Below are 14870 nucleotides of genomic sequence, written 5' to 3'. Positions count from 1 at the left end.
CTGTAGTACCGTCCTCTCCTAAAGTCCGATGCCATTGCATTCTCCAGGGACATTACTTTCCTCTGAGATATGGAATATTGACCAGCCTATGTTTCAGCCACTGATGTTTTCTTTATACATTAACACAAGCTATAGGCAGGGCAGATTAAATTCCAAGGGAACTACAGTAATAAAAACAATTAATTATAATAGTATAACCCAGTGGTCGGCAAACTGTGGCTCGCAAGCCACATGCGGCTCTTTGGCCCCTTGAGTGTGGCTCTTCCACAAAATACCATGTGCGGGCGCACACGTACAGTGCGATTGAAACTTCGTGGCCCATGTGCAGAAGTCGGTATTTTGTGGAAGAGACACACTCAAGGGGCCAAAGAGCCGCATGTGGCTCCCGAGCAGCAGTTTGCCGACCACTGGATAACCTAACGTCTATTGACTGCCTGTTATGTGCTAGGAGCAGCACTTCACCCTGGTTCTGTCATTTCATCTTCCCAACAACCCTATGAGTTAAGTAAAGTATGGACCCCCTTTCATAGATGGGATATACTCATCTATGGGAGTATATATATGATATACATATGTATATACATGGGATATACATATGGATATACTCTTTATATCCATATAAAGAGCACAATGAATAAAAGAAAGATCTCCATAAGTAAGAAAATTTTATTTTTAAAAAATCAGAAACTGATCCAATAAAATTACCTGGACGATTTACTATAACCATGTGAAATTTGATGTTTGGGGGGTGGGGGGAATGCTACTTTTTTCCTGCAGTCCCACAGGAACAAGAAGAGAATTTATTTAGGGGAGGGCAGATCAATTAGAATAAGAGAAGGGCTAGTGAGAGAGCAGCAGAGTTGCTCAGCAGGGAGGAGAGCTGGCCAGGGCTCTGCAGGCCTCACCTCCTACCTCTAGCACAGGCACTGCAGTGACACACAGGTGAAACAGTGGCCCCTTTTAGCTGGGAGGAGACTAAGCCGCCTTGAGGCCAGAGATTGCCTGGATATCGGGGGCCCCAGCTCCTAGGCATGGCTGCCGGCCACCAGTTCAGCTCTTGGCCCTGACTAGTGCTGGAGGAGCTGTCTTCAGGCAGAGCGTCCCCACCGCTTGCTTCTCCTGGGCCCAAGGAGGCTTGGGAAGAAGATGGCAAGGAAGAGGAACTGGAGCCTAAAACCTTCCTCCCTACCCATCTGGAAAGAAACAGTAGAGGCCTCTGACTTCAGGCCTGCCCTGACTACAACCGCCATAGGTACAATCACTATCACTGAGACCATTCACAGCCACTGGAACCGGAGGTTGTGTGTGTGTGTGTGTGTGTGTGTGTGTGTGTGTGTGTGAGAGAGAGAGAGAGAGAGAGAGAGAGAGAGAGAGAGAGAGAGAGGCGGGGGGGGGGGGGATATTACATTCTCCTACAAGCTTTTCAACAGGAGCTCTGGTCTCAGTAGGGGAACCTATGCCTTGGTAGAAGGAAGCCAGGAGACTAGTGGTCCTGACCCATCTTCTTCCATCTAATATCCTGCTGGTGCTTTCCATTGGCCAAACCCAACAAAACAACCCCCCATAAAAGCTATTATGTACAACGAAAAAAACTAGTAAATGTATGAGAAATTATTTCTTTAAGAACTCACATATTTTGAGAATTAAACACGTATATAATGCTCAATATCTGATATATGCATATTGAGGTGTACTTGTGCTTTACAAATTTTTAAGTTTTAATAATCCCAGCTATAGAAATTTCTGAAATACATTTCTTGGAACCAGAGAAATGGTAGAAAAATACCCCCCCCCCCAAATTTCTCATCTGAAGAGGGTTTATTGGATCTTTTAACATTAACCTTGGTAATCATCATGCTTTGTAAAATAGCATCCAATGAATTACACTGTCTTGACTTCATTTGTAACAGGAAATGAAACCACTTCTGGATAGCGACGTCGGAGTCTCCCACCTATTTGTGGGCAGCCAGTATCATACATGTGTCAGAAAGGGAAACATGTTCATGATTCGCCTTTATTCCCATTTGACTCATGTATGTTTCAGTCATACATGACTTTGGATAATACATTTTTCATTATGTATGAAAAAAAACAGAGGAAGCCTATAAAAATTATATTAAAAATGCATAATTCAAATTTTCCCTGCAATAGCTTACTAGGCAAGAAACAATGTCCTGGTTACCTAAGGGGTGATCCGCTGCCCTTCCCAACTTGCACCATGAACTTCTGTCACTGGCTGGACTAACAAGGGGATTCTAACCACTGAGGGCCCCAAACTATAAACCTTCTCTCAAGGCAGGATCCCTCTCATCCAGCCACAGAAGCTGCAGAATCCAACCCTGCCAACCAACCTTCCCAGTGTTCACCAGAGACATGGCCCAGGAATGGGTGGAACATAACTGAACAAAACAACAACTGTCTCCAGCTTGTTTGTCTTGGGTTTCCTTTAAAAAAGCAATGCCATTTAAAAAATATACTTTCTCACCCTCACCTAAGTACTCTGCCAGGTTCACTTTGGCCCTTAGGGGAAAACAGTCATATGTTTGCAAAAACCAGAATGTTTCTGTAAGTTTGAAGCCCTTTCCTCAACTTCTAGGAAAAATGCTAAGAGAGCCAAGTAAATAAATACACACAAGAAAAAGCAACAGAGTCATCAAGCCATCTTCATGAGTAGACTTCTAGGGATTATTAATCCTTGTGTTTATAAGAAAGGAATTAATACTAACCCCATGTGATATAATTGATAATGATTGTTAAATTAAAATAACTCTAGGTGGGCTCATATTAGAAGGCAAGTTAGGGAAGATGAAGGCAGACTCACTTCTGTAATCATTCAGCACCTTAGTGAGCATCGGCAAGCTACTAGTGTTTCTGCAGCTTATCTATAGCTCATACCCTACTTAGGGCACTGTGTTTGCCCTTAGAGGGGTTCCAAAATTATTCCCCAAATAGCCCCTGCCTTAAAGGAGGTCATTGGAATGACCCATGGGGTGTTATGTAAACGATATTTGGAACTACTAATATCATTCATGGAAAACGTCTTTTATACAACATATTGAAATTCAAAAAGAAGTTCCCTGCTCTGTAAGATGAGAGAATCACACTTATTTTCATAAAATTAGCAAATGATGATTTCCCCCTCCACTTGAAATGCTCTTATTCTATCATCTTCAGTACAAACAGATCAGCACACGTAAATTTTCTAGAAAATACCTGGCATGAATTGTGTATAAAAGCCATGCTTTTGAAGAGCTAGGTAGGAATATGGTAGATGACCATAAAAACTGCTTTGTATTCTCTGAATCCTTCAAAGTATTTCTAATACAAAGTTGACATCAATGTTTCTAAACTTCCGGCAGAATAAGCTATAGAAACAATTTCAAAAACCTTTGTTCATAGATGTTACTCAATAAAACATTTATTAAATGACTAATAAAAATTTATCAGCCTGGCCGGTGTGGCTCGGTGTTTGAGCATTGACCTATGAACCAGGACGTTACTGTTTGATTCCCGCTCAGGACACATGCCGGGGTTGTGGGCTCAATCTCCAGTGTGGGGCGTGCAGGAGGCAACTAATCAATGGTTCTCTTTCATCATTGATGTTTCTATCTCTCTCCTTCTCCCTTCCTCTCTGAAATCAATAAAAATATATTTTTAAGAAAAAATGCATCAGGGACAGTTTTCAGCTCTGAATTAAAAGCAGTTAGAGAGCAATGCTGTTCTGAAGGGGATATATGACTAGTATCTAATGCAATCATCTTTATTCCTTTAGGAGAAAAATCAGCACTGAAATTGAATTCCCTGAGAAGCCAGAAGGAACCAAGCTCACCGCAGCTGAAAATGAAGACCAAAAAAAGCTCCATGTTAAAATACAGGCTTTTGAAGACAAAATAAATGCTGAGATCAATACCCCTGGATCTATCAGAAGATATAGTTTGGGCCAAGTTTCCAAGGAAGAAAGAAAAGATATTAGATTTAACAGGTATAAATTTTGCTTGGCTGTTTTTTTTTTTTCAAATATGTAATTCATGTTGGCTATTGGTTTTATTATCACACTGTTATGGGCTGTTTTTTAAGTATCTTTTACTTATAGTCACCCAAAGTTCCATCCTTTCATGAATGAAACTTCCTTCACAATACTTTAATTATCCAAAGAAGCTCATTTTTGGAAAAACAAAATGAGAATACACATGGCTTATTTTTTAAAACACTTTTTAAATTCTATAGATATGGAGAATGACTTTCAAAAGCTTCTCAATTTCTGATGAAAAAGCTGAAGCAGAAGTAGAATAAAACAATATAAATATATAAGCCCATCCATGTTCTAGCCAGTTTTGCCACAAAATTGATTTTTAAATCTATGGGCAGGTGATCTACATCTTTACAGGACTGGCTTATTACATAACTTGGTGATCTACGTTTTATCAAATCTGTTAATTGCACTGATTTTCCATTTCACACTCTAGAGGAAATAACTTTTGTCCCAGCGTTGTTATTCTTTCTTTTCCTTGTCAGTGAATGGTCACTCTTTACTGTCTCGGCCTTCCCGTTGTTTGTATTGTAGGTCAAAGAGTCTGGCTTTGCACACTGTGCTAACAAAGGGCATGAGTTCAGATGATGGGGAAGTTGTTGAGAGAGGAGATATACCAGCCAGCATCTCCCTTTCAGAAATAGACTCACTTAGCCAAGGAAATAAGTCACCCTTTAAGGCCGACACTGATGGATCACAGCTGGGAAATTCTTCAGTTTCACACCCAAGCATTATACATATAGAATCAGAGAATCTGCCAGAAACAGTAAAAAAAAACTATCAGGAAGAAACTCCAGAGATGACTGTAAGTCCTGTAGAATACCAAGATAAGCTCTACTTGCACTTAAAGAAGAACCTCAGTAAAGTGAAAGCATACGCCATGGAAATCGGAAAGAAGATTCCAGTCCCTGATCAGTGTACCATTGAAGGTAAGATCTCCAAACTCCTCAACATTGAAAAATTTAAGACATCATTGGGGGAAAAAAAGGCCCAAAATGATAGAAATTGCATTTTCTGGTTCTTTTGAAAAATAGATCATTTTAAAGCACCACTACATTATTTTAATTACTTCCCCCCCCCCCCCCCAATAAGGTCAATCATCTTTCTAATTCTCATTTGAATCTACTTCATCTGATTTGTTTGAAACTCAGGATATATTGTTTCTGGTTCCTTGTCCCTAGCAATCAAGAAAAACCTAGAAAGGGGTCTGTGGCCCCCCCCCAAACAGGCTCTATGGTAGGGGTCCAGCCAGAGGCATTTTTCCATCCACATAATTGTGCTCCAATTATACACAGCACTGGGCTCCAATCGATTTTTCTTCCATTCATTCAACAAGCATTTATGAAGCAGCTACTATGTGCTAGGTGCTGTGCTAAAGACTGAGCTTTGTGTGAGATTCACCTATGACCCAAAGAGACACAACTCCTCGCCTCCTGGAGATTAGAGTGGAGAAGGAAAAGAGCACAGCCATGGTCGGGAGGCGGTGTAGGCCCGGAACCAGTGAGAGTGTGAGCTCGTCAGAAAACAGAGGGCAAGGTGAGAAAAGGATGTCAGGGGTCGAGGCTTCTCTGGGGGGCACATTTTAAGGAGGTGCCCCCAAAAAATCAGTAAAATTTGAAGTAACAATAGCATCAGCAGCAATGTCTTGCCAGCCATGTTGGAGATGAGGTTAAGTAGTAATGCGGATCACATCTTTATTTATAGCTTTTGATATTTTGTTCATTGTTGTTGTATTCATTTAGATTTTTAAAAATATTGTTTATCTTGAGTACCCAATTTTCTGGTGCCTCCTCACATGTCATGCCTTAGTCCTGTCTCTGGGAAAGATGATGGATTTGAGACACGGGTATTAAAAATGGCAGAGTTGCCCAGCTGGTGTGGCTCAGTGGTTGAGATTTGACGTATTAACTAGGAGGTCATGGTTCGATTCCCATTCAGGGCACATCCCTGGGTTGCAGGCTTGATCCACAGTGTGGGGCATGCAGGAGGCAACCTATCAATGATTCTCTCTCATCATTGATTTCTCTATCTCTCTCTCCCTCTCCCTTCCTCTCTGAAATCAATAAAAAATACATTTTTAAAAAATGACAGAGTGCCAAGGCAGGCTCACCCTCTGGTTTGGTTTGGATGGCTCCAAGGCACTGCCAGGGGAATTAGGTCTTTCCTACAGCCATGCTTAGGCAGCGGGCATGTTCTTCTCTTGAGATTCAGATGGTTCAGATGGAAGTCTTAGCCCTCTCCTTGGACATGACATCTTTTCACAGGCTACAGCCCTCACTGAAAAAGCCAGGCAGCCCATCTTCCAGAAAGAAGTACAGCTGAAGGATAGTGACTCCAATTCATAGTCACTCACCTACTGACCATCCTCCCCTTCCAGGTTTAGGAACTAGAAGGGGTTTTCCTACTCTACTTTCTATCCCGTCTCTCACTCCAAATCAGAGGGAAGAAGATATTCCCACACTAACGAATGCAAGGGGCTTAGTGGGTTTTAGGGCTTGGGAATAATGGATATTATTGTTTAACATGTCTGTCTAGAATCTGACATTTTCAAAGGTGTTTACATTCGTTTACTGATTAACCTTCTTAAAACTTTTTTTAAATGTTGAAAATAAAAGTGATATTGCTCATATTCAATATAACTTCTGGATAATGAAGTATACCAGGGCTTGGGAATAACTAAAATCAATCAAACTCAACTAATACAAACTCTTTACAATTGATCATTTCACTAGTAATCTATGCATTTATGCACAAGTTGAAGAATTTGATATAAGAGAGGTTAAATGAATTTCCCAGTTTGGCAGAGGAAGTCTGTAGCAAATAGAAAGTTAGCCACATTTCCATCTACAAGAATAGTTTCTGTTTTGGGGGTTTCTTGCTTTAAGTTTAGCTTAAAGCATTCAAGGTATGCTACATGGTGAAGTCCTGCAGAGTTACTTCAAGCATCTAGTTCTCAAAAACATGTGGTATTTCTTATTACCTTAAATTATTTTGGGTGTTTGAGAGTTAACGAAGTGACTGGGTGGTTTTTTGTTTTTTTCTCCAAAATGTTGAATGAATCCATCATCTTTACTAAAATAAATAAATAAATAAATTATTTTCTTTTGATGTTTCCTATCAGGAATGACCTAAAACTGAGTATGTATATTTTTAAGCTGACACTTAGGAATTCACTCATACTTTTATAATTTCCTGGATGTTCTTGGTAAATTCCTTGTGCATATATATGTGTGAGGGATGGAAGATTTATATGACTCACTGTAAATAAGTCCACCAAGAAAGGCCTCATGCTGACTGCAGGGGACACGCTGTTATTATTTCAGAGATTGTGTAAACCATTCAGCAAAATGCCAACAGTCATCTGTGTGACACAGTTTTGCTTGGTCTCATGAGTTCACTCAGCTCAACAATACAGTGCTTCTTTCATAAAGATTCATAGAAGGAAGATTTAGGCTTAGAGATTGTTATGCTTAATGTGTTGTTGGTATATGATGTCTTTCTTGCAACTTATGCAAAGTAATCAAGGTACAAAGGGAAGAAGCATAAAAATCACTTCCACAATATTAAACAGACAAATAACCAGCAGGAAACAAGATCAACAACAAAGGGTTGAGATGATTTTAGTCTGGTGTTACAAAGTCCATACTACGAATATGACAAAACAACCCTTTAAAGAAATTGCTTTTTGGTATTGGTTAGAATCATATGCCACAACTGATATTTGACTTCCTATATTTTTACCTATAAACCATCACTTGCATACAGTTCAACTTAACACCTTAGTAATAAATGGGGTTGAAGAAACAGGTACCTGACTAGGTACAGTGCAGCAGAATTCAGTATATGGTGAATCAAGGTCACAAATAACTCTCCTAGCCTCAGTCAGCTACCTTATTATTGATCACAGTGCAAACAGGCAATCTACACTAATAAAAGAGAAAATGCAAATCGACCATACCTTTGCAACACCCACCAGCCAATCAGGAGTGAGTATGCAAATTATCACAACAAAGATGGCGGGTTAATTTGAATACGCAGGCGCCGAGCAGGGATGCTTGCGTTCCGCACTGCCCCAGCCACTCCAGGCCTCTGGGCAGCGTGGGAAAGCGGAAAGGCAGCTCCAGCCAGAGTGAAGGCCCATTCTTGCATGAATCTTCAGGCATCAGGCCTCTAGAAGAGTATAAAGAGATCAGCATAAATCTACCAGATTGTCTGGAAAAGCTGTCAAACCCCAAGTCTTATTGAGTTTGGGCCAGCAGTGTCATTTTGGTTATGAAAGAGCCTGTTGTCCCCAAGTCAGTAATTCTCCCCTGGACCTTTGAGGCTTTAGCATGGGTGCAGGTTTGCCAACTACTGCAAGTTATGTATTCATATACAGACTGGTGGTCTTCTATCACTGCCTCATTATATTTACATACAAGACCAAAGCAATTCAGTTCATCTACTAAAGGGCATGTTAAAAAGCTGAACCACTGGTGTTCATTTATGTGAACAAAAATCATGATATTGAAATAAATCCTTGAAAATCTGGCTCATCACTGGATTTCCATAAAGGATGATTTAAAAGCTTACAAGAACCCATCAATGCTGCTTTAGTTAGCGTTGAAGTATTTCTAGATTGGGTGAAAATAAATCCCATCTGTAGAGCATATCAGCAAGCTGACTTGCAGAAAGCTAATTTTAAAGCTAGTAATGTTGTCCTTTCTCTAATAGACCCACATGAGTTGATTTTTCTTGACTTGAACAGATATAAGGATATCTAAAGGTGAAATAAAGTTCAGTGTAACTATCAAGCACCAGAAGCTGTTCTCAACATTAATTACAAATAGAGCTCCCTTATTGAAATTTTGCTTGTTGTCAAGTCCACTCTCATGTTGGGATGACAGAGGGGCAAAGCCAAGACCAGTCCCGATCTATTCCTGCTCAGTTGGTCCAATCTGGGGGGTGATAATGGTAACACTCATCCACTTGCTGGTTCTGGGGAAGGTTTCTTTCTTTTTAAAAATAGTTTGGTTTACTCATGGGACTGAGATCATTTATCCATGGGGAGAATTGTAAGATTTAGAGAAAGAAAAAAATACCTAAAGTTTTTACTCACAATTGGAGAGGAAAAAAAACGGCAAATAGTATAGATGTTACAAATTTCCTGAAGCCTTATTTAATTGAAGTGATCCCTTGGGCCCACGTGTTGGGAAAACCTTTTCTAGAGAATTTTTCTTGGTACTTTGAAATTTATCTTGGATTACCTTACCTTATTCATCAGTTCCCATTTCTCCGAAGTGTGGATTTTAGTCAAAAGCAGACAGATAAAATGGTGGCTGGGTTCTCCTCTTTACTTTCTCCTGCTACACATATCCTGGATCCAGTCATCTGCAATGGCTGATAAGAAACATCCAAATAATAAGGAAAACCTACAAGTCCTTTTGAAAAGGTCCCCTCCCAATTACTCTATTGTGTTAACACCAGATCATCACATCACCAGGGAGGATGTTACAGTCTTAAACCCATGAAACATGTTGCAGAGTCCCATCAGAGGACATCAAATAACTTCACTTCTCATTAATTATGTGTTCTAAGACTCCTCCTTCTTAACAAATGAAAAAGTTGGATTTTCTTTGAACATTAAAATAAAGAAAGAAAAATACCCTAACCATGCTAATGGACAAAAAGTTATGTTGTTTATCTTCATCTTGGTTTACATGATATTTATCTACAGGAAAGATGTACATTTATCCAACCAGGAAGCAGCTTAAAATAAAATTGGAAAACACATGTACATTCTTGGGCCATTTTTGTGTGAAAATTCAGGAGAAATTATCTCCCTGTCAATGAAATGAGCCACCTAAACCCTTTGAAATGGACAGTTTTTCTAATATAGTATCCACCTTGAATATGTCCCTAGTACATGTAAAGGAACCTTGCTAATAAATAAATAGGAGTACAAGTATATGCATACGTGGAGCAACACTGTGCAGGGGTGCCTTTCAGTACATCTTGCCCTAAAGGTGGCCACATTAGAAGATGAAAGAGAAGGAGAAAAGGAGGAGGTAATTTTTAGGAGCAGAAGTAGTTTGCTGTGGCATATTTCATAATCTTAAATATTTTCTTCTAATTGTATTATGTTTTTTAAATATAAGGCATTGTACTCTTACATATGCCAGACAGTATTGTTATCTTGTTTTAGGGAAGCTCCTCTTCAGAGATTATAACCAGTCACCCATTATTGTTGTTTGGAGACGGTTTTTGCTCCCGAGTATACAGTGCTGTGTGAAAAGGTCTCAAACACTGAGGGTCCCAGCAGAAGAGGCCATTCAGATCCAGTTTGCCACAAACCAAATCTCAAGAAAGTGACTGTTATTTTTCCATTTACTTCCTTTATGAAACTGGCATGATATGCCCTTTAGGGAAACAAAATGGTCCCTAGATATTAACAAATCTCATTTAATAAATGAGCAAATCCGTATTTCTGAGCACTGTGGTGATGAAAAGTTGATAGCTGGGGAACTAAAAAGAGATTTAACAGCTAGGTAAAGGGTTTCGGTATGACAGGGGAAAGGAAATAAAGATAATTTCCTCTTGTTTGTTTCACAACAACCATCAAACTTCAGATGACGAAGGATTTTTAAATGTTTTTTCCAAAAACATAGGCAATGGCATAGTTGGCAATTGGGGATCTGGGAATTTGATCATTGGCAGCATTAATTTGTGTTGTAGTCCATTTTCAGAGAGGGATGATCACAAACTGCAGATGAGTCTGAAGCAGACAGAGCCTTGTGCCATGTGTTGGCAGGTGCACTTGGATGGGGTGAGAAAGAGCTGAGTGAAGGACACCGAATCCCTGGGTTTCCTCTGTCCACATTGCTGCCCTGGGCACCTTAGAGACCAGTGAGAAATTATAAATGCATCTTTTTCTTTTCTTACAAAAGGATTCAGTGGACTTTTAGGAATAAGCTGTTTTACAGAAAATAATCACTTTTCAGATGAAATGTTCACATCAATTATTCAACAGTCATTAAAATATTACACCACCATTAAAATGAGCCACAGATGTGGGAAATAAAATACCACTGCGGAAACACTGGACATGATTCTGCTTCTCACATCAAACTTCCTATTTTCTAACTCCTAAGTAGCTTTTTCAGATTGGCTTCTTTCACTAGTAGTATGCATGTAAGGTTCCTTCAGGGCTTAACAGTTCATTTCATTTTAGAGCTGAGTAATATTTCATTGTATGGATGTAACCCCCCTCACTCCCCCATAGTATTACACAGAATAGTTTTACTCCCATTAAAATTCTCATTGCTCTGTTTATTCATCCTATTTATCATTCATTCATTCGTTCGTTCGTTCATTCATTCTACAACTATTTCTGAGGGTCTACTACCTGCCAGCATCAATCTAGGAACTTAGGAAACATTGGTGAACAAAAAAAACAAATATCCTTGCCTTCATGGAGACTGTTTTAGTGGGAAAATACACACAATAAATAATAGATGATAAACAAGTAAACTATATAGGGTGTTAATAAGTATTAAATGCTATGATAAAAGTAAAAATAGAGCTGGCTAAGAAGAACCAAGGAGAAGGAGGGGAAGAGTTCTAAAGAAAATATCAAACTATTACATCAATTTTCTCTGAAGAATCAGATTGGGGATGGGGGTTGAGGAGAAAGGGAAAGGAAAAGAGAGAAACGTGCATAAAGTTTTGGAGAGAGATGCTGGTAACTTTGACCCAGGTGAAAACTCCAGACTCCCCAGCATCCTGTCTAACCAGAGTCTATAGGATTGGGTTTCAGTCCCAACACTGTTGTTGGGCAGTTTCAATTCCTCAAACAGGTTCTTCATTTCCTTGTGCCACCACTTCCTCACCCTTATCCCAAGAGTATTACAGGGTCGTGGGTTTTCAACCTATGCTTCTCAAAGAGACCTCAGGCTTCCCTCTTTCCTTCTCTCCCTGCCCTGCCAACACAGCAGCTATGAGTTAGCGGAGTTTACACATTGACCTTCCTGATAGATATCTAAACCAAGAATTCTACAGCTTAAAGAAACTTGAAAAAACACTCAGCTGGATCATTTTTATGACCTTTTTTCTAAAAGGTCCTTTATGCTCTAAATTAATTATTTCTAAGTGCCTTATGTCAAAATTGGCAAAATGTAAAACTTTGGTTATTTGGCCAAGTCCTTCATCAGACACAACTTTATTGCTAATATTATATCTTCACAATAAAATTTTAAAATAATATTTTTATTTCACGTTAATTTCCTGTTCTTTCCCCAGACATCTGTACTCAACAGTTTACTACAATTTCTTGGGAGAAAGTAGGCCAGATTGTTTAATACTTTTGAGGTGTCTATCTGCCCAAATTTATTAATAGCTATCAAACAGCAAATGACCAATTATGATTAGCAAATGAATGCATTGTGCATGTCCTGGATGGTCTATTTCTAGTTAAATTGTTTGGGTTACCTTACTTAATGAAAATCGATCTTATTTCAAATTGTGTATGAGAGCCTATAAAAATATATAATAAAATTTAAAAAAAAGATGATTCACTGAATGTGAGGGGGAAACAAACATAGAAAAATAAAATATATCTGGTAGTTGAGTTATTTTTCAGAAATTTATATCTGAAAATTTATACATTTACTTCTGAGCACCCTAGTGGCCATAGTAAGGAGGGAAACAAAAACCAGTTAAAAATCCATAATGAGATTAAAAATGGCAGCAGAGTAGGAGGATGCTGCATGGCCATGCTCTCAGGAACAGGCTGGAATTACAACTGAAATATGAGAAGGCTTCCTGAATAATCAATGGAAAACTCACAGGAGAGAACCCTGATACCCAAGGACCAAAGGTGGAGCCGGCATAGAGACTGCAGATCCAAGCAACAGCAGCCTCCTGATCACCACACCCTCTGTCTGAGGAACAGCAGCTGTACGTGAAGCCTCCCCCCACCAGCCAGAAGAGCCACCACAGCTGTGAACAGCACCCACCAGAGGAGCTGCTGCCAATTGAGGAGCAGCTGCTATGTCAACCACCCAGGGAGCAACCACAGCCCGAGGAGCCACTGCCACCCAGGGAGCAGCCAATGAACGACTCAACATCTAGATATGTCGGTGAGATCAAACATGGGTAGACAAAGAAACCCCCAAAGGAAAGAAAAGGAGGACTCGCCAGAAAAGCAGCTAAGCGATACAGAGGCATGTAACATGACAGAAAAAGAATTTAGAATAAGGGTCCTAGAGTGCATAAACCGGATGGAGGAAACAAATCAAAACTTATGCAAGAAGCAAGAAAAAACAGATGAAAAAATGAATAACTTATGTAAGACCCAAGAAGAAATGAAGAGCGATATAGCTGCAATAAAAAACACCATTGAAAGTATCAACAGTAGACTAGGAGAAGTGGAGGACTGAATTAGTGAATTAGAAGACAAGGAAGCAAAACACACCCAAACTATACTTCACTTGGAGAAAAAAATGAAAAGACAGGAGAAGAGTCTAAGGGAGCTTTGGGACAACATGAAACAAAACAACATACGAATAATAGGGGTGCCAGAACAATAGAACGAGGAACAAGGATTAGAAAACCTATTCGAAGAAATAATGTCAGAAAACTTCCCTGAGGTGGGGAAGAAAAAAAATCACCCAAGCACAGAGAGTCCCAAACAAGGTGAACCCGAAAAGACCCACACCAAGACACATCATCATTACCATGGCAAATGTTCAGGACAAAGAGAGAATCTTACAGACTGCAAGAGAGAGACAGAAAGTTACATACAAGGGATCTCCCATTAGATTATCAAATGATTTCTCAACAGAAACACATCAGGCCAGAAAAGAATGGACAGAAATTTACAAAGTGATGCAAAGCAAAGGACTGAATCCAAGAATACTCTATCCAGCCAGGCTATCATTCAAAATTGAAGGGGAAATAAGAAGCTTCACAGACAAAAAAAGGCTAAGGGAGTTTATCACCACCAAGCCAGCAATGCAAGAAATGCTAAAGGGCCTGGTGTAAAAAGAAGAAATAAAAAGCTCAGAAAGAAAAGAGCCACACAAAAAAATAAATGGCTACAAACAAGTACCTTTCAATAACAACTTTAGATGTAAACGGACTAAATGCTCCAACCAAAAGACATCGAGTACCTGAATGGATAAAAAACCATGACCCATACATTTGCTATCTACAAGAGACCCACCTCATTAAAAGGGACTCACACAGACTGAAAGTGAAGGGATAGAAAAATATCTTTCAGGCAAATGGAAATGAAAAAAAAAGCTGGGGTAGCAATACTTATATCTGACAAAATAGACCTCAAAGTGAAGGCCATAACAAGAGATAAGGAATGCCACTTCATAATACTAAAGGGATCAATACAATAAGAAGATATAACCCTGGTAAACATATATGCACCCAATGCAGGAGCACCCAAATACATAAAAAAACTCCTGGAAGATATCAAAGGAGAGATCGACAACAATACAATCACAGTATGGGACTTTAATACACCACTGACATCACTGGATAAATCCTCTAGACAAACAATCAGCAAAGAAACAGCAATCCTAAATGACTCACTAGATCAGATGGACTTAATTGACATCTTCAGAACACTCACCCCAAAGCCACGGAATATACATTCCACTCAAGTGCTCATGGGACAGATTCAAAAATAGACCACATATTGGGTCACAAAGTCTCCCCAAATTCAAGAAAATTGAAATCATACCAAGCATCTTCTCAGACCACGATGGCATAATATTAGAAATAAACTACAATAAAAACAACCCCAAATACTCAAACACTTGGAAGCTGAATAGCATGTTATTAAATATTG

At 39.4% G+C, this 14870-nt stretch overlaps 1 protein-coding gene across 2 annotated transcripts in view; it reads left to right on the top strand.

Annotated features, from left to right (window-relative positions):
* The window catches only part of VEPH1 (ventricular zone expressed PH domain containing 1), a 213508-nt gene that overhangs the window by 109220 nt on the left and 89418 nt on the right, over window positions 1-14870 (top strand). For both annotated transcript variants that reach the window (XM_081086676.1, XM_081086677.1), the window contains exons 8-9: window positions 3773-3982; window positions 4565-4959. In XM_081086676.1, coding sequence (XP_080942802.1) covers window positions 3773-3982; window positions 4565-4959 — 605 coding nt within the window. The remainder of the gene's footprint in view (window positions 1-3772; window positions 3983-4564; window positions 4960-14870) is intronic.

Source organism: Myotis nattereri, assembly GCF_964212035.1.
Source record: "Myotis nattereri genome assembly, chromosome: 3".
NCBI lineage: Eukaryota > Metazoa > Chordata > Mammalia > Chiroptera > Vespertilionidae > Myotis > Myotis nattereri.
The sequence above is the reverse complement of the archived record's forward strand: the minus strand, read 5'-3'. Positions and strand labels throughout refer to the sequence as shown.